Source organism: Orbicella franksi, chromosome 8 (assembly GCF_964199315.1).
Source record: "Orbicella franksi chromosome 8, jaOrbFran1.1, whole genome shotgun sequence".
Taxonomy (NCBI): Eukaryota; Metazoa; Cnidaria; class Anthozoa; order Scleractinia; family Merulinidae; genus Orbicella; species Orbicella franksi.
This window is the reverse complement of record NC_138152.1, coordinates 30,256,319-30,276,656: the sequence shown is the minus strand read 5'-3', so window position 1 is coordinate 30,276,656 and position 20,338 is coordinate 30,256,319. Positions and strand designations below refer to the sequence as shown.

Here is a 20,338-nt window from a genome sequence, read left to right as displayed (position 1 = left end):
CTTGGCAGCACCTCACGTTGCTGGGCAACGTGTTAAATAAACTTGCAGTCTGGTCCTGTAGAGTATTATTAATTAAAGATCTCTCTAACTGAATGCTGTTACTAGATCTTAAGCATCTTTCGTGTTTAAATACATTAAGTTTCAGATAACTTGGCCAATATGGGTTGTGAAGGGCTTTGTGAGTTGCCTTAAGTAGGTTCCACTCGTGTTGTTCCTTTACGGGAAGCCATTTGAGTTTCGTAAGGATGTCTTCGGATGACACAAATCTACCAAGCACAAAACTTGTGAATAGGTGAATAGGTGTATTTCTACTCCCCCCTGGATGGGATGCTGCCAGTCCATTGCAGGATTACCCCGCAGCATTAAATTTGTCAAGACCCATTTATACATCTGGGTGAAGAGAGGCACTGTGAGAGTAAAATGTCTTGCCAAACAACACAACACAATGAATCCCACCAGGGCTTCAACCTGGACTGCTCGATTTAGAGTCCAGCGCACTAACCATCAGGGCACCGAGCCTACACAAATTCTAAAGAAAAGTAGTAAAATGATACCACTGCACATAATTTGCATGGCAAACAGGTTGATGCTAAATCACTGGAATGGACTCTAGTGTATCTTGTGAATACTTCTAGCTACGGTTTAAATTCACCCCTTTCCTGGAACTGACACAATGATCATAACAGGTCTGCTATGCATGCAAAATAATCCCCACAATAGGTCCGCCAAGCGTGCAAAGAGACAGACAGTATACAGTACATGTATTTCTCACCTTAAGTAGAGCACCTTCGTGTCTTGAAACAATCCTGTGAAGTTTCTGCAGTTAAAAGAGACAATCAAAAAATGTGAATACCTCATTGCAAAGAAAAGAATCACTAACTACTATTTTCAGTGCTGCGCTTGAAGTACACTTTCAATTGTCATTACAGATGGTCATACGTTTCTTTTAAATGTTAGTTCTAAGGACGTGGTGCTACATAAAGACTGTAACCTTCAGCTGATGATCACTGTTTTCATAATTCTCATCACCTGATGCTTAACAACATATTGATATTGTAAGGAGAAGATGGATTTTAATCAGTTTAATTAAAGGGCTTTTTAACTGGCTTAATTGTGGTTACATAAGTGTGGAGCTCATAGCCTAGGATTTTATAAAATTAATATTACTAATGAAGTTGACAAAATAGAAAGGGTTAAGTTTTAAAAACCAACCTGTAATGGTTGAACATCTAAGAGCTGTTTCATTTTCTTGCTACAAGCTAACTCCAAGGCAATCTGACCTATGATACAAATATTACGCTGTAAATATTTAAATAATGATATTCAAAACCAAAAACAGTAACATTGAAACTGTGATAATTTTAACAAAGATGAAAAATTGGAGTGAATAGGCCATTTCTGGGTTATCTTGTACATGTACCTCTGTTTCCAAATGAGTCCTTGTGCGAAACCTTTCATATGAAAATGAGTGTGATTTGTATGAAAATAAACCTGTAACCAGAACTCCTTCTCACATGAATGGTTTTGCATGTAGACTCGTTTTGACACTGAGGCAAAAAGACAACTCAGAAATGGCCTCCTGTATTTAGCTTCATCTTTGGAAGTTACTTTCATTCCTAGGGAAAAAGCTAATAAAAACACCCCATGTATTGCTGAGTTATAGATGAAGCACAAGAGGAATCTTTAAGGACAAAACAGATGAACAGAGAAGCATGAGACACAGAGGAAGGCCTCTTGCACTTCATATTAAGTGTTCTTAAAAGAATTGCAATATTGCTTAATATATAACTCACTATCACATAAGGAGCAAATTAGCTGTTTTCCTTCAAAAAATGCTTAAGATATCAAGGTTCTTTGAATTCCTTCAAGGATCTTCAAGGATCTTCAAAGATCATCAAAGACTTTGCTCAAATACCTTGCCAAAATCTTTGAACATCTTAGAGGGGCCTGGCCAATATCTCTACACAATCTTTCATTAAAAGATCTTTGCAAGATATTTCAACTGAAGAATTCTTGAAGATTCTTATCTTTTAAGAGAATTTTTTTATTGTAAGATCCTCCAAGACCTGTTAGGTCCTCAAACATCCCGTAAGGTTTTGCACCAGGGATCTTTTAAACACTTTCTTACCATTGCTGTTCTTAATGGTCGTGTCTGCCCCATGCTGTAAAAGTGTCACTGCAATCACTTTGTGTCCCCTGAAACAACATGCAAACAGTTCACAGTTTCCACTACAGTATCTAGCCTCCTGTAAGCTGAAACCCTTAGGACAAGGATGATTCTTCACTTAGAGATTAGGCATTTTCTTATAGAAGGCTACAAATGTAATACTAGTGTGTGTCTGGGACTATCACTGGGTGTCCAAATACTATTTGTAGAGGTCTTTACTGCTGGGAGGTGTCCCAGCAACTTTCCATTCCCAAAACAGAGGGTCCAACACAGGCATTTTCAATCGCACGTCCCGTCACTAATTTTGGCTCAATCCTGCAATCCTGCCCCACTTGGGATGTTTATCCAAGTAATGCCTGGTTAGAGTTGCAATTCTCTGCATAACATGTGTAACCTGTATTCCACCTTCATCCCACATTCTACTGTCATTTTTAAAACTCCAACCAGCCTGTCAAAATGGCAAATCCCGCTACTGATAAAGTATTTTTATCCTGCATCCCACCAAACCTATGTTGAACCCTCTAAACAAGGAAAGCAAAGATTTGTTGTGCTTTTCTTTGCAATGTACAAGTTGAAGTACATGTAGATGTGCACAATATACACAGATGATACCACAATCACTTGGTATCTTACCTGTATGCGGCACAGTGTAATGGAGTGTTTCCCATCATGTCTTGGCAGTTGATATTAGGAGGGTGAGTATTGTCGATCTGCAAAGCAAACAAAAAGAAAACTACGGTCAAACCTTTCTACAATGGCCACCCTGGGGACAGAGTGTACAGGCAATTGTGGAGAGGTGGCTGGTCATTGTTGGGAGTTTAAAATAAGAGCAAATTCCTTGACTTGGCCAAAAATATGTGGCTGCTGTAGTATTCTTAGTGCCAGTTAAGTCTGTGTCAGGCCAAGCTGCCCATAGAGCCAGAGCTTATTCCCGTTTCTGTAGCATTAAGCAACTAGGAGTATCTCTACTCTCCCATGTATAGGATGCTAGTCCATCGCAGGGTTACCCTTCAGCATCAATTTCACCAGTACCCATTTATACCCTTGGGTGAAGGGAGGAACTGTGAGAGTAAAGTGTCATGCCCAAGAACACAATGCAATGACCTCCACCAGGGCTCCAACCCAGACTGCTTGGTCCAGATTCCAGCATGCTTACCTTTAGGCCATCACACCTCCCCCTTTATTAAAGGAAAATTAACGTTCAAATGATCACTAATGCATGTAGGTCTCGACTTACCAATTTCTTTAACTCAGACGTGTCACCATCTCTTGCAGCTGTCAGCAAACGTTCTTCTAACTTAAGTTGAAGACTCCTTTCAGCGGCTGGAAAAGGATGAAATCAATTATTACAATACTAATTATAAGCTCATGGGTGATTGAAATGCAAAAACTAGAGCCTGACTCTAGTATCCAGATAGATTGATTCCAGATTAAATGGCCCTCTCAACTACCTTTAGCCATTAAAAATTAACTACAAATCAAGTGAATGCAATAGCACTATTCATTTACCTTTTATAAGTTGTTTTACTTCTGTGCTGTTGGTAACTTGGCTTGGTTTGCGCCCTTCTCCATTGATGATCGTCACATCAGCATTGTACTGAATCAGCAATGTCACTACATCCTAGTTAGAAAATTAGGAGTTAAGAGATTAAATGTAAGGGTAGAAATAAGGGTTGATTCAGATAACAGAAACCATTTTTGTTTACAAAAAATAGTAATTTATTGCTATATAAGATAGACTTCTGAAATACCCACATTTTCTTAACCCAAACCAACAATGTGCAGTGACTGTCTCCAGGGCAAAGTTGTGCCTCTATAAGTTGGGCGGTATACAAGATGCACAGTACAGCAACAGAAAAATTGTTGTTGAGAGCAAATGGGCCTGAAAGGGTCATTTGTGCAAAGTAAAACAAAAAAAGAGGCTTGCAAAATACTCTGCAATTGAATGCATAATAAACTCACAGCTCTTCCAGTAAAAGCAGCACGGTGTAAAGGCGTATCTCCCATTCCATTCCTGGCATTTACATCAGCTCCATTCTGAAAGATTGAGTGATATATGCAACGTTATTTGAGTAGGTTTTCAACTGGTTCATTAGCATGCAAAGAAGGTCGTGTCGGATAGTCTGGGACCGCTAGATTCTACATGTGAGTTGGCTTGTGTGATGAGCAAGTCAAGTTTTTGGGGAAATTCATGAACATTACAGATTGAAGTAGTGTAAAAGATGAAATTAGTTCAACTTAGTTTATCATGCTGACGTTAGGGCTAGTACAGCATTATTGCAAGCCCAAACATTGGTTGTTTGTGCACCCTGTGCAGTCATTTTCAAAACTGAAAAATTTTGTATGCTCTTGACAAAAGGGAAACTCTAATGTAAAGGCCTGTGAGAAACTTGACCATCTGTGAAGATAGCTTTGCTTGGTCTCCAGGTCTGGTGTAAAACCTTCTTACAGTGTAATTCAGGGTAATAAGACCCATTAAAACATAAAATTACATCATGTGTTGAAGACTCACCTCTAACAGGGCTTTCACAACACTACTGTGGCCAAAGTAAGCTGCGAGATGAAGAGGGGTCCATCCTTGGTTGGCTTTAGATCTCCCTAAAGTTGAACAAAAACAGCTTGTTGCTTAGCATACTTATACTACTTAAAGAAAAATGCTTGCTGTTCATAAATGAAATTACAGCTGCAAATTTTTGTTTTGATTAATTTATGTTTGACAAGAGAATTTTTTTTAGGCCTTTCAATAACACACAAACCCTGCTCAATCAATGGCTTTGCATTTCATTACTGTCAACCATCTTAGTACCCTGCAGAAAGACATCTGCATTTTCAGGCTACCATCTTAGTGGACCTCTCAGGAAACAGAAGTTTACTTTAAAATGGGTTCAAAGGTCACATCTGTGGGTTTTGATTATTTTGTTTGTTTCTGTTTTTAAATGTTCATCGGTTGATGTCACAATAATTATTATGATTGACAGCGGTCGAAAATGCAATCATTAGTTAGGATTTGAACTTCAAAGTTCACATGTTATTGAAAGATGTAGGTACAATTTGAAGACACAACATCTCTCAGTCAATAATTCTCTTATTATAAGTCGGGATACATGTATTCTGCTCTGTCGAATACAGTATAAATAAAATACCTTTGCAGTTTACATCAACAGTTGAGCGGGAACCATTCTTTGGTGACTTAGCTTGTAATAAACTCTATAATTTAGGAAAGAAACAGTCCATAGAATCAGTGAGCAAACCACAACAACATCAAAAAAGAGAAAGGACTTACAGACACAATAACCTAACTTCTATGCAGAAATAAGCAGATTTGTTGGTACACCTCGTCTTTCAGGTTGAAAACTGGGTTTATTGCAAATTACTCCCAGAATAAGGTAAAATTTCAGAGGTAAAATTTCACGCATGACATTTGACAAGTTGCTCTGGTAATTGGAAGAATTACCCACATTCAGGATACTTGCAGATAATGTGGAACACTTGGCCGGTATTAGATTGATGTGAGAGGAATACAGTACATATAGATGTCAGTTTAAAAGAAGTCTAGATTTTGTTTAAAAGAGCTTTGTCATGGATCGTGCATCTTGAAAAACTTGTACAAAGTTGTTGTTTATAATCCATGTAAACCTCTCTCAATTGTGGACATCCTTATTTATTTTTTTCTTTAAAAACAATTTTGGTGTCATTCTCCCTAACGAAATTATCATTTTGAGATATCCTTCAATAAAGTAATCAGAAAATGACTCAAAATATTGTGACATCGCTCCTTTAAAAAATTAAAACAGCTCCTCAGAGAAATAAAGTTCAGACTTACATTGCTACACCGATCAGAGCAGAAGAAAAATCCTATTCTCATCAACAACGAATAAATAAAAAATTTCCAGAGTGTGCTTAACCGTTAATCAACAAACAATTTAATTTAATCTATGTTGCATACTTTTAAGACATAACCCACTGCGCAAGGCGTATGTAACAGTCTGTACATGTATGCTATCAAAATCAAATTATTACAATCTATAATTTGCCCAAGGAGGAAAGTCTTGAACTAGAAAATTTGGTAATATGATACACTACACATAATATGCTATTATCTCCACCTCCTCAGGGTTTACAAAGCTAGCAAAATGGTCTGAGGTCAACCACGATACCTGATATGTATGTATATAAACACTATGTTTAAAGTTAATATTTACGTGACCGTCTGGAAATCTCAGTTCAAAAAGATGACATGATATTTGTAACGTAGGACAACAATGTTCAGTCTTAATTCTCATCTGCTATCGCGTGTGCAGCACATGATAATCATAATTCATTAATTATTGTGAAAACAATTATTTTAGAAAGCGACTATAAAAGAAAATAATAAAAGGGCTTTCGTATTTCCGGTGAATTTATACGTGTCTACTCGATAAGTATTGATCAAAGTGTGTAGGCCTACATTTAATATTTTCATAATTCAAGAGCTTTCTAGCATTTGTTTATGGTGTGATTTCTCACAAATGAACCGCAAACCAGCCAAATGTATCGAAATTTGATTATTTTTGTTAAATGACGGGAAGCCATACTGGTATAAATTTACACAGTCAGGACAAAAACATTGAACTCACAAGCACAGTGTCCAAGTCTCCGCGACGCGAGGACTGCAGAAGTTTTTCCTCACTTTCTTCCCTCTTGCTAGAGCTAGACATGCCTCTGATCACACAGAACACAACAGGTCATCGTCACCTTTCCATGACAGCAGTTTAAAAGAACAGAATGCGCTAAAAGACCGCAAATTCTGACTATTTTTCTCCCTTTTCCATCGAAATTACTCAGCAACCTCTGGAAACTTCTTGTACCCAACCTCTTCCGTGCTGTAACCCAGTCCTTCGCAGACAATCTCCCACTGAACGTGATTCAATATGGCGTCCTTTCGATTGTCTGCAGTTTCTCGACGGATGATTTCATCGCCGTTTTTGCAGTTAAGAACAATGACAGCTGGAGAAAAGGGAAGCGGAGCTGGAAAGGTATTACTCAAATAAACTTCTGGTCCTTTTATTTCCTTATTTGTTTGTAAACAATAGTACTTTTGATCGCATGCAATGAGCCAACTAAAATATAAGCTACCTTTGAGTCTTAAAACTCGTGACAAATATCATTCTCTCTCGTTGAAGCGTATCTGGCTTCGTTTACGCACGTTGGATATTTATTCCACTCTACACTGTGGTTACAAAACAAGTATTGTCCAGAAATACATCAACTGCATTGTACAATGTACAGAAGACGGAAAACTTGTTTTTTAGTCACTGAGCGTTGACGTAACACTCCAGAGCTTAGGTAACGATAGATGGAGTCGTAACCCGGGGGATGTGGTATGGGGGCGGTTGGAAGCAGTAGAATTTTCTTCAAATGTTTTTCAAATAGTTTGCTTTACATAAAACAAACTTTTAGTCAATGTTTGTCGTAAGTGATTATTAGAAGTTTTCATTGGGTGCGTTGTTTTTGATAAATAGATATTGCTCTTGCTGTCGGTCAGAGGGCGAGAACCAATCTACTTTTAAAGAACCACCCAATGCACTTTTCTATCCCAGAATTTCAAATTATTCCCCTGTTTTGAAAATGTGCAGTTCCAGTAAGTTCTGAGAGGGAGGGGGTTTAAAGACCAATATTTTTAATGGGAAGTATGAAGCTGATCTGGAATTTCTAGAGGAGTGGAAGGGTTAAAACCCCGAGAAACCTTTTGTGGAAGGAGTATGGAAATTTTCTGGAAAGGACCCCCATACAAGAATTGTTTATGCATCAAAGAAGAAGGCTACCCTGGGTTGCAGAAGTTTTACTTTTGCTGTTGAAAAATAACAGTATTAGCAGTGAGAATGCTAACAAAGTGAGCCAGGAAAGCAAACCAAAAACACTGATTTGCTGCTACTGCAGGAAGCAAACACTCATGGTTCCTAGCAAACATGACAAAAATCAGTTCAGAATAACAGATTTAGATTTCTTATATCGATTCATTTCTATACACAGAGTTGTGCACTGGATATAGTTTTCTGCCCTTTGAACAGATAGCATGAACTGTATGGGTTCAACAAGCAAACTCTTAATGCATTTAACTCTTCAGAAGTACACTAATTTGTCATTTAATTGTGTACATTTTTTTTTCAGGGGGGTGGAGGTGGTGGAGACATCAGGTAAGATCACATTTAGTAATAATCAAGCTTGTTCTCTCCCTTTGTTTTAAAGATAAACAGGCCCCTCCCTGGCTTGAAATGAGTATAAGGGAACAACATGTTGGTCCTTCGATTAGTGGCTGTACATTCTTTCGATGCACAAGTAGTAACCATTTAGATTCACAACAGGGATACTTGGGAGGGTAGGGATACACGCTGAATGTCATAATTTACTGTGGAATGTTTTGCTCCAGTACGTGTCTTTCAAATGCATCTCAAGAGGTGGAATATTTGACTGAGCAAAGAAACGTGTCTAGTCAAGTTACACAAATCTCTAGCGTAGTTTGCTATCTCTGATAAGCTTGTTGATACATGTACATGTATTTCAGGAGTGCTGGAGGGGCATTTGGAAAGATGCAACATGCTCATGAGGAACAGTTCTTTAGAAAGCAGGTTGGTTTGTTTAGCTTGTAATTTTTTGCTAAAATGTTTACGCTTCTTGCCATTTTGTGGTGCCAGATTTAGTGTTAAACATATTGATATTTTTTTGGTCATTTATGCACGGGGCTATGTAATGTGGATGAAGTCCATTCTGAGACAGTTAGATTGCTCATGAAAGTGAACTGTCAATCATTAGGCCACCCAGACCATTACAAACCTCTTACTAATGGAGTTCAAGGTCTGTACTGTAAAGTATGGACCAAGTTTTTCCCATTGAAGGGGAAAAAACATGAGGATCCGTAACTTACAGCCTGTACTGAGATGAAGTTAGTGAGATATTTACATATCTCTACTGTGTGTCTTTTGGGTTTGAGAAATGATTTCTAGTCACACAGAATGGCTTCAAATGATTAACACACATCCAAAGCAAAATGAGTCAATTTGTAATCTTTGTATGCAGACTTTACCTTAACTTCTGGTATTAACAAATCTCTTGTCAAATGCAGGAACAAGAGCAGCTGAAGGCTATGAAAGAGCACTTGAAAGAGCAGGTAGAACATCACCAAAAGGAGATTGAACACCATGAAGAAGCTATTCGCCGTCACCGCGAGGCAATGAAAAAGCACAAGAAAGGAATAGATAAGTTGGATGAAGACTCTGACTGAGATAGAAGCTCCTGTGTTTTACCCTGGGTTGAATGGTCCACTTCAGTTTTGCTGTCACTTCACCGATGTAATGCTATGTATGCCAAAGCACAGTTTACAAATACCGTTGATGGATATCAATGTTGTTTCAAAATTTGATTGGAGTGTGAAATAAAAATAACAGTTTCATCTTTCATTGTGCCTCAAGTTCTTTGAGTGGTGATTGACCATCACTGATACATATGTCATTTGCCAGCCTTGGTCTGTACGTATTGGGAAAAAACTGTATGGCCTTGGGCTGTACTCAAGACCAAGGGCACAGTTTTTCCCAATGCAGACCAACCAAGGCTGGCAAATAACCTGTTTCAAAAAATTCAATTCGAAATGGTGGTAGTTCGCAATAGCCAACAGTAAATGACTGAAGAGGAAATCCAAGGAAAATGGTTTTGAGTTCGAAATAACGGGACATTCGAATTAAATAAGTTTGAATTTTCAGGGTTCAATTGTGTAAATAAAAATGTGTTTTAATCTTTCATGTCATAAGAGCGAGTATTAAATAATGGTAAAAACAGGAAATCTGGTTGTGTTTGTACATGTACAGGCAGGTGGATGCAATGAAATTCAAGATAATAAAAAAATTAACATTAAATTTGTGAACCAAAAAAATTGTAAAATAAGAACTAACATTCAAATTGTTATTTATTACAACAATTAATAAAAGAAGCACCAGACCGTACTGTTGGTTACATTGAACATAACAAATAAACCAAAAATCCAGCTAGGGCTGATGTGGCTTCCTCTCTAAATATTATAATTTATTTAATTTATTATAATAGATTACTATTATTATTATTACTTTTAAGATAATTTAATTATCTAATGCATAATTTTACAAAATACACTTCTAAACATCTTTCATATTAAAGAAGATTTCTCAATACTTCAGTCATTGAAATAAATACACATTTGTTTTCAATCAGTGATAACAAAATCATCTGGTAAAAAATTATATGCCACAGTCTATCCTGCTTGTGAAATCACTTGCTATAGCTAGGATCACTAAATTTTCTTAAAAATGTCGTCATCTGCTACTCTGCAACAGTTGTTGTACTTTCATACAATGGGTTGTCCATTGCCAACTACAAGAGAAAGAGAGAAAAAAAAATATTGAAACTTGGCTTTGAGGTACTATGAAGAACTATGAAGAATACTTCCTCAACTGGTTTCTGTGGTTGTTAGTCAACTTGGCTTAACCAGCTTTCAAACAACGCAGTCCAGGAGTATTATCTTTGACTTTTACTTATCACTAACCTGTCCTCGATTACCATCAATATCCAACCTATTCTGTCCTAAATCTTGATCTCCCTTGCCAATGTCCTGCATGTTCTCAATTTCAGCAAGCTCTAGATCATCCTCCATTACAAGGGGAAATGAGAGACTCCGCAATCTTGAACACAAAGAGTTGCACATTATAGAGTGACAAAACTATTTGCACAGAAAAATTATTTTTAACTTATTTATTTGCATTGCAAATTATCAGTGGATAAACACCAAACTGACATAACACTTTCAGGCCTGAAGATGGCAGGGCAGTGAGGGGGGGGGGGGGGGGGGGGGAGGAGACTCCCAAGTGAAAAGGATTGGGATGCTTCTTATTCCCCCTTGGGGTGCAAAATTTTGGTACCACTCCAGGGTGTTCAGGACAAAAGGACACTAATTGTAGCCATGAAGACATCTTTTGGGTTGCTCTAGCTGATTTCAAGGCAATAATACAAAAATGCTGTCTTGTCTATTTCTAAGGTCTATCTTTTAGGTGTCAAATAAAGCTCTGGCCACTACCAGATTGATCTTCTTTATGGGTTTGATTTCAATTTTCCATCGAGCATCCCTGACCTATTCAATTTAGGCTAACTGGTGTGCTATTCAGGCCAACCAAAGTGTTAAGTAGACTTACTCAAACTTACAAATTTATTTTTCAACCTACAACTTGCAAAAACCCCTGCCCATTTAGTTTGCCTCAATGACTCAACAATCACAACCTTTTGTTTGTTCCGATGTGAATGAAAATCTTACCTTTGTGTACGTCTACAGATCAGGAATATCACAAGAACAACAAACAGGAAGAGAAGGGTGAGTCCTACTGCCAACGGGATTATCAAACTGTTCTTACGCTGGCCTAAAAAAAAATTACACAAGTCATAGAAAATGTTATTTTTTCACTTTTTAGCATCAGAGGGTCCTGATTACGAGCGATTCAAGTGCTGGGAATGTAAGTTTGTGTGATCTTGACACTTGTCAAATTCAGCATGGTTATGGCCACATAACTACAAAATTCTGTCTTTTCAACTGCTTCTAGGCTTTGTGAGTGTCTTAAGAGGAAAAAGAACATGTCCAATGACTTGAAGAACAGTGGAGGAAATATTGTTTAGCAACATATAATTCCTATTCAATATTAATATTAATTACCCTGCATCACAGAGACCTACTTACATACAATAGGCTGTATATGAAATATGTTTATCTTGGCTAGGTTTCAGGAGGGACTCTCCTTTTGTCTTATATTCAATGTAACTTCAGACCAAACACATGGTACAGATGGATGACGCAGTACAACACCTGTTTTCTTTCCAGCAACTGCCTTGGAGTCTGACTGCTCAAGAACCTCAGCACCAACAACATTAAATGCTTTTTCTGAAAAAGAGAAAATGAAATGTACATGTTAAAAGGGGTAAACAGAAAAACAAGACCTTAACAAACATTGAACAAAAAGTTCTGTGAAGTAGTAAGCCTGGCCTTGTATGAGTTGAAATGATATACATTACCAACAAACTGTCTTATAAAGTAGATGTTAAATGGGGCAAACAGAAAAGACATTAGGCCAAAGGCAGCCTATTTCTTGGTACAAAAATTGGTCAAGAGTAAATGTAGTCAGGAGGGGGAATCCCATACAAAAAAGACAGGGGTGCTTGTAAGAGATAATTTTTGAAAAGAACCCCTAAGAGATTGCAAGATCTGGTGCTGTGGGCGTGGCTTGAAATGTTGTTCACCCCTAAGAGGTATCAATTCTAATACAACACATTATCTCCTGTCATATTTTATTCAGCTCAATACCCTAAAAGGTATAAAAAAATCTCCTGCTGAGCACTTTTGGGGCTGAACACCCTCAGAAGTACCAAAAACCAATTTTCTTAACCCCCAACAGTATACAACAAGCTCCCCCGTCTTCGTTATACGGGGGTTCCCCTGGGATTAGGACTAGTTAGGGTTGTTGATTGGTAGTATACAATTAATGTTGTAATAATGACAACTTACATTAAGTAGTGAACAAACCAGATTACCTGAGATCATCACTTCCTTCAAGTGTTCAGCTGCTATCTGTGCTTTTTTACCTAAAAAAAAAAACACATATTGTTTGTAATTAGCTACGTTATTCTAGTATTGTAATATTCTAGCACCTTTGTAAACATCCTGAAACTGATGATAAATATGGAGTATCCAAAACATGTCTTCCAAATTTAAGAGTGTGTGTATTTCCTTTAAGAAATTTTGGTAAAAAAAAAAAGATTTGACAGTATGGATGCAGCCAAACTGGGCCAGGCCGTGAAATGGGTAGCAATGAGGTACTGTAACCATGGAATTTCAGCTTTCTTTGACAACTGTATTCAGTTTGTTACAAGTTCAACATTTGACAAAGAAAATTTCTGTATCTAATCAAGTTTGAAAACGTAATACATGTACATAAGATAGTAGGAATCATCCTCAATTTTCCCCTTGAATTGTTACTGATTTTGGAATACAAGACAAATTTACTAAATTGTGATGAAGAAGTGAAACTTGATTTGTGCTGCTCTCTTAGGTCCAGTCCCTAAAGGTGTTCTCCGAGAAAGAATGACTTTGAGGGTGGAGAGGAGAGGAGAGAAGTACACGTCAGGCTCATTTTACCAAATGGCAGCCAGTAATCCAGCGTAAGTGAAACATGGAGGCTACTCTAGATACAAGATGAGGGTTACAAAACTTCTCTGACAAGATGAGTTTCTTTTTCACTGATTTATTTTACAGTATTGGGGTTGATTCATAAGTTACTTACAGAACTTACAGATTTGCAAGAGGTTACCCCTCTTCCCTACCTTGTAAACACAGCTTTCATTTGTTACCCACAAAGTGTGAGTATTTTATAAGTTAGAGCAATCTCTAAATCTAAATTTGATGCCAATGTAGTGGCAGTAAAACATGCATGCATGATATACCAGTATTTATGAATATTACTGACAATGTTAAATACCATTTTCCTGATCTGTTAACACTATTTGGACAAAACCAGCCTGTGTCTTGGATGTTACAACAGTGACTCCTTCATACTCCTGTGACAACAAAGAGCAAAAGCAGTACAACAACAACAACAACCACAACAACAACATACAAATAATCTGAAAATGTTCTGCAGTACTCAGGTCCTTAGCAATTACCAAATTTGTCCTTTACCAACATGCCACTTTATTATAAAATTTCTTTGTAGTTAAACCATTTAGAGTCTAGCTGCTAGACGTTTTTCATTGTTAGTTCCATGAACTGATTCTACAGTGCAACTTCCATACTTCATTCAATATACTGTCATCAGCTGTATGTTTGATTGTGTACTAATGTTGTTATGAGATCTGGAGAATGCATTGTGATCACTCTTGAGTAGAACAGAAATTTGACTTACGTTCTGAGAGACATTGAAGAGCAGAGCTCTGTAATCATCCATTTTGAAGTCTTTTCCTAGACTCAGTTTAAGTAAATTGCCTATCAAAAGAAAAGAAAAGTGTTCAAATTGTGAAGATTCTCTTAATATTAATTTTAAGATTCCACTTCAGGCAAAAAAGCCACTTTTACATTCACTGACAAGTATGATTAGGTGTTGTTGGTTTTCCATGTGAAATTGGCACCCTCAAGCAACAAATTCCGGCCCTCTGCAATAAGCTAAAACTCTTAATGCTCTAGCACAGAATACAATAATATGAACCCAAGATTATGCAGCTCATGCAAAGTGGTAAGTTAGTCTGATTCTTGCTGAAAGGGTAGGTGTCCTAAAATTGTGGTCATGATCAACTTAGTTACAATTTAACTTTTAAAAGAAAACAAAAACAACAAACCACACAAGGGACAACAGCTTCCTTCAGGTTTGAAAGGATCTGAGCATGCTGGGTTCTTACAGGTCACGTGGCTACAGATAGTCTCTGCAAACTGTTGTTAAAATTAAGTTAGTACGTACAGGTGACAAAATGGTGTCTAAGGATCACTGAACTGTTATGTCTAGCTGAGTAAATTAATTTTGTGGTATGCTAATGCTGTAAAAGTTACTTTTAATTTCATGATGAATGAAGTCAATCAATTTACATGCAATTATAAAATAAAATATTCAATAAGAGAAAGAGATCTGAACAGCTAATTTGCTTCAATTAAAGCAGTAACAAAGAAAGCATGTGAAAAAGACAGTTACACTTTCACAGCAACCAAGATCAAACCCATGAATTTTGTGCTAAGTACTGCATGGTGATAGGTCAAACTTCCGCTAAGGCACTTCCCTTCTCATTTAACTGTGAACACATTTGAGATCTATTTCTCTTCTAATTTGTACCTTCCAGTAGCCGCATGGGCATCCAGTCTGATCATCGCACTGGGTAGCTGTGATGTCAGCTTTTGCGCCAGTAAAGTTGAACTGCAAGCTACCTGAATCACTGGAATAGAAATCTTTGAAACTTGCTGTACTTTGTACCTGTCAAGGGAAAAATTACCACTTTGCATTTGGATTTATACATCATTGTCATATTATTTTACTCTTAAATATAATTTAGTATTACTTCCATAAACACCATTGTGTATCATCACAGTTGTGTTATAAACATAGGCTTGATTGATTGACCAGTTCAGGGAAATGGGAGGCTCACTGGAAATTCCAAGGGGGGGGGGGGGGGGGGGAATCTCAAAAGACAAAAATTCTAAAGGAAAGTATGAGATCAAACTGTAATATCCAGGGGGATGGAGGAGGGGAGGGGGGTAGGGTGAGATCCAAAAAACTTCCTTGGGTGTAGCTGGTATTAATAGATTTATCTTCTGAACATTTTGTCTTTTCTCAGAGTTTGTAACACTTAATTACTGTATGCCAAGAAATAATTTATAGATTATTATTTATGATACAGTCTACATGTCAGTGCATATCTAGTATAAATGAGCAAGCAGCCCGTACATACCTTCCCAGAAAGTTCAATAGATGCCACTGTTATAGGTAGGTCAGATTTTACCAGAAAAGAGCTGTCCTTTAAAAGATTGTCATTAAATAATTAACTAATAGATAAATGTGAAATCTCTCTAACAGTTAATCAGTACATGATATAAGACAAAGCATGAGATCACTCAGAAATTTTAATTTATATAAAGTACAGACAAGTAGAAATATAATAAGACAATGATAAGATTTACCAATGATATATTTTTTGAACATCTGGCCCTTTAGCCTCAGCCTATACAGAGACCCTTTGGACTTGTTGTACAATCCTTCTTGCATGATGGCAGCCATACCAATGTCTGTGCAGGAAGCTACTGTACCTCAAGCATGGCCAGTATAATCAACGTAACTAAATTACATGTATGATTTACCTGTGGAAAAACAACAGTGTCATGTACACAAGGTACATTATCTGCATGAAGGATGGAGACAGAAGACGCTGTCAATGCCTGTTTATTGAGTGCGACTTCCTGCCAGTTGTACGGGTTATACCAGTTTTGAACAGATACCAGAAAATGAAGGTCTCCTGGATCTGCAGAAATACAAAATTACTATTTGATAAGTTAATTTTGCAAATGGGAGATTGAATCATTTCTAAATTCAATTAATGCTTGATACTTCCACAATGAAATTTAAGGATGAATCAACAGCAAATAGTCCAGGGATGTTTAGCTAATAACAGCTAAGTAGGCTAAATCTGGCTTTTCTAGCCCGTGCAACTTCAAAATTAGCCCTGTTAACTAGGGCAGATAAAGGTCTTTAAAGAAGGGGGTTCGAGATACGGACCACCAAAGGTAGTCCCTGTAGGGGGGTCGGTTTTTTAAAATTGAGGTCCTTGGAAATGGGATTTCATTCTGAGTCAAGTCAGCATGTTATATTGTCTCAATTTTTTTAATTTAGGATATTTGACCAAACCCTCTGAACCCCCTCCCCTCCAAGATCCCCCCCCCCCCACCAAGATCCCCCCAGGCCTAGTCTTTGTTTTCTTGACTGGAGAAAGTTCAACCTGTAATGCAAGCTCTCTTTCTGCTGATGAAATGAGCTGGTTAAGCAGCTCTTAGCAATTAAAATTCCTGTATATTAAAGACTGAAGTATTTTGTTCTGCATCTGAAAACTATCAATTGTTAAGGAATTGGTTATTTACCTTTATTTATTTATTTATTTAAATTTTAGATTGTAATTTTAGTTAGGGGACCTAAATAGGGATAACCTCATAGTCCTCCTTTTCAAATACTCTCCTCTGTATTATTACCTTGGCAAGCATTTAAATCCTGATCTGTGTCACTGAAGCTTAGCTCAGCATCATCATAGAAGATGACTTCTCCATTCATTGACAAACTCTGCAAAAGAAATAAACAAAATGAAATGATCCAAATGCTCTATCTTGAGTTTCACTGAAAATTTAATATGTGCAGCGGGTAAACAGGAATATTTAACATGCTGTCATTCTCTGAATAAATGATATTCCTTACAGTTCGTTAATCACACTTACCAGAGACTTAATAGTATGACTTCTCCTTAAAGACACTGCTAATGGCTTGTTTGACTATATGGACAAATACAAAAAAGAGTTTTGGTGTTGTGTTTTAAGACAGATTCCACTGAAAGTTTGAGCAATAAGGTACTGCAAAAGTTATTTACTAAAAGTCTACTCACAGCACAGTACCTTTTTGAATGCTATTTAAAACATCTCACTGTAATTCATTTCTCTAGGTGACCCTGAGATTAAATCCCCAAGCATTCTTGAGAAAGTCAATGGCAAACCTTGTGAAAATGCTTAATGCTTGTGTTATTGTCTTTTCAACTAATGCGAAACATCCTTTTTGATTGAAATATGGATAACTTCAAGTTCAATTTTCTCTCGTGGGGTCAGTTTGAGAGCTTAAGTCTTGATACTTTAGAGTTCTTCTTACTTTTATTCAAAATATTAACACACTTTAAGGTTTTTTCGGTAACATTATTTTTGCCATTATTGCTTGAATGTTCTGGGGAAATCATCTTAAACAGTCAATAAAACCCCACCTTAAGCCACCATAATCACCAGTTTAATCATTACTAATGATGGACTTATGTGAATCTCACAATCAATACACCAGGACCTTTTTGAGGGCACCTTCCATTAAACCAAAAATTCTGGAACTTTCCAAATGAGGGTGGGGTGGGGAAGGGGGTGGCACAAATAGAAGCGAAACTTTCCAGAAAGTTTCTGGAAAAGCTGAAAATTTTTCGAATTTCTTTAATGCCAACCATTCAGTGTAAAATTCTGGGAGGAAAATCAAACGGAACAGAAATTCCCAAGTAAGAAATTTGTGAAAAAGTCCTGAAATTCAGGAAAATGCTATTCCATTTGACACAGGAAATTTTCAGGAATTCAAACAGTTGCTTTTAGTCAAATTGGAAGTGCCCAGCCCCTTGATTTCCTATCCCCAGGGCTCAATATTATATATATTAGCAGAGCTCTGGCAGCTCAAAGGGCTGCCAAGCAGAGCCCCATAATGTTATTACAGAACCACAAGCATGCATAGAAATAGAAAGCCGTGCAACTCTTTTAGCATGGTAAACAGGGCTAGCAGCATGTATTGCGGGCATGTGTGCCCTACGATGAAACACAATGTCGTGCAATATAGCGGCTATACTCCAGCTTATGGTTCAACCAAGACATACAACCATGATTTACAGTGTACATATTTGATATTGGACTTCCATGTTACAGTCAATTGACACCTGTCAAATCAAGGTATCCACTGACCAGTATCACATACCATATCACAGGCTCAGATATAGAGCTCATCAAGGTCACATGTTTTGTTTTTTCTTTTTTTAAGTTGACCGCTGACCAGGAACTGGTTTTCTATTGGATCGCAGGCTCAAGCTGCTTTTAGCTAAACCTACATATTATTACTCCACTTACCCTATCAAGTTGCACATTATCGCCATCACAAGGTACTTGTCCCTTATTCCAGTTAGCAGGATTATTAAAATTAGTGTTGGGTAGCCATTGCTTAGTGACTGCCAAGCACTGTTTGCCTGGAAAGAATATCAAAAATGATAAAAAAGGGCAAAGATATCAGAGACGTGACCTGGACAGGTCACAATAAGCACTTAATGACTGGTTCCAAGGGAAACAGTGAGTTTGTTTTTCCTGAGACCCTCAATGCAATCCCCAAGGCGAAGCTGAGGGAAACTTTGAGGGTGGAGGGTTGTATCTCCCAACTCAAAAATAGAACAAACTACAAGAAAATTATTTGCTTGACACTGGCTGGCTCACAACTTGCTGCGCTTTCAAGGTGCATGATCATGTGTGAGTCCTAAGTTCAAGTAGTTGTTCCCCTTGGGATTTATAATTAATGAGCTTGGTCGCCCTCGGGGGTTAGTGAGTTTTGACCCACGACATCATTTGACACGGTCTCCTTCAATCGGAAAACGTCTTTGAGTTGGGAGGTATAATTGAAAGGCTTGTTCAAGAACATTATAACCTTTGATAAACATTTGGTTCAAGCTTTTCTAAAACCGTTTAAAAAATTGAGAATGCGATTCACGGAAGATAGGTTAGAGTGGAGTTGCAGTTACACGGAACATTTGAGATGTCATAATTCACAAATTCGATTCGATTTCCTTGCCATAATTTATATGTGAAAAGCTCGTTAATTTTCGACCTTATGAATTATTCAAAAGGAAGCTTTCGGTCAGCAATTCTTTAAGTATCGATTTGTTTTATGTTATATTGTTATCTTACCGAGCAAAAGACAAGTTAGCAGCCAGACAAGGCCAACGTTTCTTCCTCCATTCATGTTGTTGACTCTCCCTTCTCAAAACATGGCCGAGTGGGGGAATGAACCGCATTGTGGGTGCGTTCGAGAGAGAGCGTGATCTGCGTGAACCGCGATTTTCCGCTCCAAGTTCTGGTTGGTTTGTTTCTGTGTTCGGTCGGGTAATAGACAAACTTCTGCTCGATTAATCACTCGAAGTTTGCAAGAAAATCTTCCGCAGCAATGACATTTGATAACTGCATGTCTCGTCTTTTCACCTCTAAACTGCGATCAGACGTTCTTTTTTGGCACAAAAGGAACGGCTGATCGCAAATTACAAGGAGTTTATCGGAATGTAAAACTTTGAAATGCATAAGAAAAAGAAAGACAAATCGAGTTTTCTTCTCTTGTTATTATTATTTTTTTTAAAAAATTGGGTCGATGGCGTCACGTGTATGGCAAATGGAACATTTGATTGGGATGTCCAGGTAATCAACTAGAACCATACCGTGTATAGTCCTCTATAACGAAAAAACCCTGCTTTTTTCCTGTGGATCTTTCTAGCACTTCTTTCCACCCCACTAGTTTCTTAATGCCCAGTTTTGGACCAGACAATACACGGAATCAAGAGACAAAAAAGGTACAGTTTTATACACTGCTGCTAGATAGAATTATTTTAGTGGAATAGACAGCTTCGAGAACTTTTTTCTTTTGATTGGATCAAGGTCGAACACAAGCTTTCATGATTTGGACTGTGGCCATTAGAAAACTCCTGAGGTTGGTGCGGTCCTTCAAACAAAGTTTACTGGGTAAATACATCTTTGCATCCTTTTCAATTCGTTATGAATACCATTGACTTTCCTGTCAATAATGATTGACAGCGTATTTACACATCATGCGTATTATAATTAGC

At 37.5% G+C, this 20,338-nt stretch overlaps 3 protein-coding genes across 4 annotated transcripts in view; 1 reads left to right on the top strand and 2 right to left on the bottom strand.

The window, feature by feature from the left end:
* LOC145494381 (oxysterol-binding protein-related protein 1-like) overlaps positions 1–7,012 on the bottom strand; it is a 32,296-nt gene extending 25,284 nt beyond the window's left edge. For both annotated transcript variants that reach the window (XR_014050249.1, XM_081473833.1), the window contains exons 1-10: positions 6,784–7,012; positions 5,311–5,374; positions 4,680–4,765; positions 4,130–4,204; positions 3,677–3,788; positions 3,405–3,490; positions 2,801–2,877; positions 2,129–2,196; positions 1,213–1,280; positions 773–817 (exon numbers count right to left, since the gene is read on the bottom strand). Coding sequence is in view for 1 of the 2 variants with exons in the window: in XM_081473833.1 (XP_081329959.1) it covers positions 773–817; positions 1,213–1,280; positions 2,129–2,196; positions 2,801–2,877; positions 3,405–3,490; positions 3,677–3,788; positions 4,130–4,204; positions 4,680–4,765; positions 5,311–5,374; positions 6,784–6,864 (762 nt within the window). In the remaining variant the exon portion in view is untranslated. The remainder of the gene's footprint in view (positions 1–772; positions 818–1,212; positions 1,281–2,128; positions 2,197–2,800; positions 2,878–3,404; positions 3,491–3,676; positions 3,789–4,129; positions 4,205–4,679; positions 4,766–5,310; positions 5,375–6,783) is intronic.
* Positions 7,013–7,048: 36 nt separating this feature from the next.
* LOC145494408 (uncharacterized) lies at positions 7,049–9,601 on the top strand. Its single transcript, XM_081473868.1, has 4 exons — positions 7,049–7,182; positions 8,318–8,343; positions 8,712–8,775; positions 9,270–9,601. Exons 1-4 carry the CDS (start codon positions 7,078–7,080, stop codon positions 9,426–9,428), a joined length of 354 nt encoding a protein of 117 aa, XP_081329994.1. The 5' UTR covers positions 7,049–7,077; the 3' UTR covers positions 9,429–9,601.
* A 68-nt stretch (positions 9,602–9,669) lies between these two features.
* On the bottom strand, positions 9,670–19,698 carry LOC145494395 (protein amnionless-like). Its single transcript, XM_081473849.1, has 15 exons — positions 19,413–19,698; positions 18,588–18,703; positions 17,169–17,222; positions 16,929–17,016; positions 16,047–16,207; positions 15,641–15,706; positions 15,028–15,165; positions 14,543–14,633; positions 14,113–14,192; positions 13,690–13,768; positions 12,746–12,796; positions 12,024–12,098; positions 11,481–11,583; positions 10,719–10,854; positions 9,670–10,546 (listed from the first exon to the last, which is right to left on the bottom strand). Exons 1-15 carry the CDS (start codon positions 19,465–19,467, stop codon positions 10,496–10,498), a joined length of 1,344 nt encoding a protein of 447 aa, XP_081329975.1. The 5' UTR covers positions 19,468–19,698; the 3' UTR covers positions 9,670–10,495.
* Positions 19,699–20,338: the final 640 nt, after the last annotated feature.

Excerpts from the sequence above, each read along its gene's own strand:
- LOC145494408 (XM_081473868.1), top strand. The coding sequence starts at position 7,078 with ATGGCGTCCTTTCGATTGTCTGCAGTTTCTCGACGGATGATTTCATCG. Across the intron at positions 7,183-8,317 it reads AGGGAAGCGGAGCTGGAAAG|GGGGGTGGAGGTGGTGGAGA; the intron begins GTATTACTCAAA and ends TTTTTTTTTCAG. Across the intron at positions 8,776-9,269 it reads AACAGTTCTTTAGAAAGCAG|GAACAAGAGCAGCTGAAGGC; the intron begins GTTGGTTTGTTT and ends TGTCAAATGCAG.
- LOC145494395 (XM_081473849.1), bottom strand. The coding sequence starts at position 19,467 with ATGAATGGAGGAAGAAACGTTGGCCTTGTCTGGCTGCTAACTTGTCTT. Across the intron at positions 15,707-16,046 it reads ACACTGTTGTTTTTCCACAG|GACAGCTCTTTTCTGGTAAA; the intron begins GTAAATCATACA and ends AATCTTTTAAAG. Across the intron at positions 12,099-12,745 it reads GAAGGAAGTGATGATCTCAG|AAAAAGCATTTAATGTTGTT; the intron begins GTAATCTGGTTT and ends TCTCTTTTTCAG.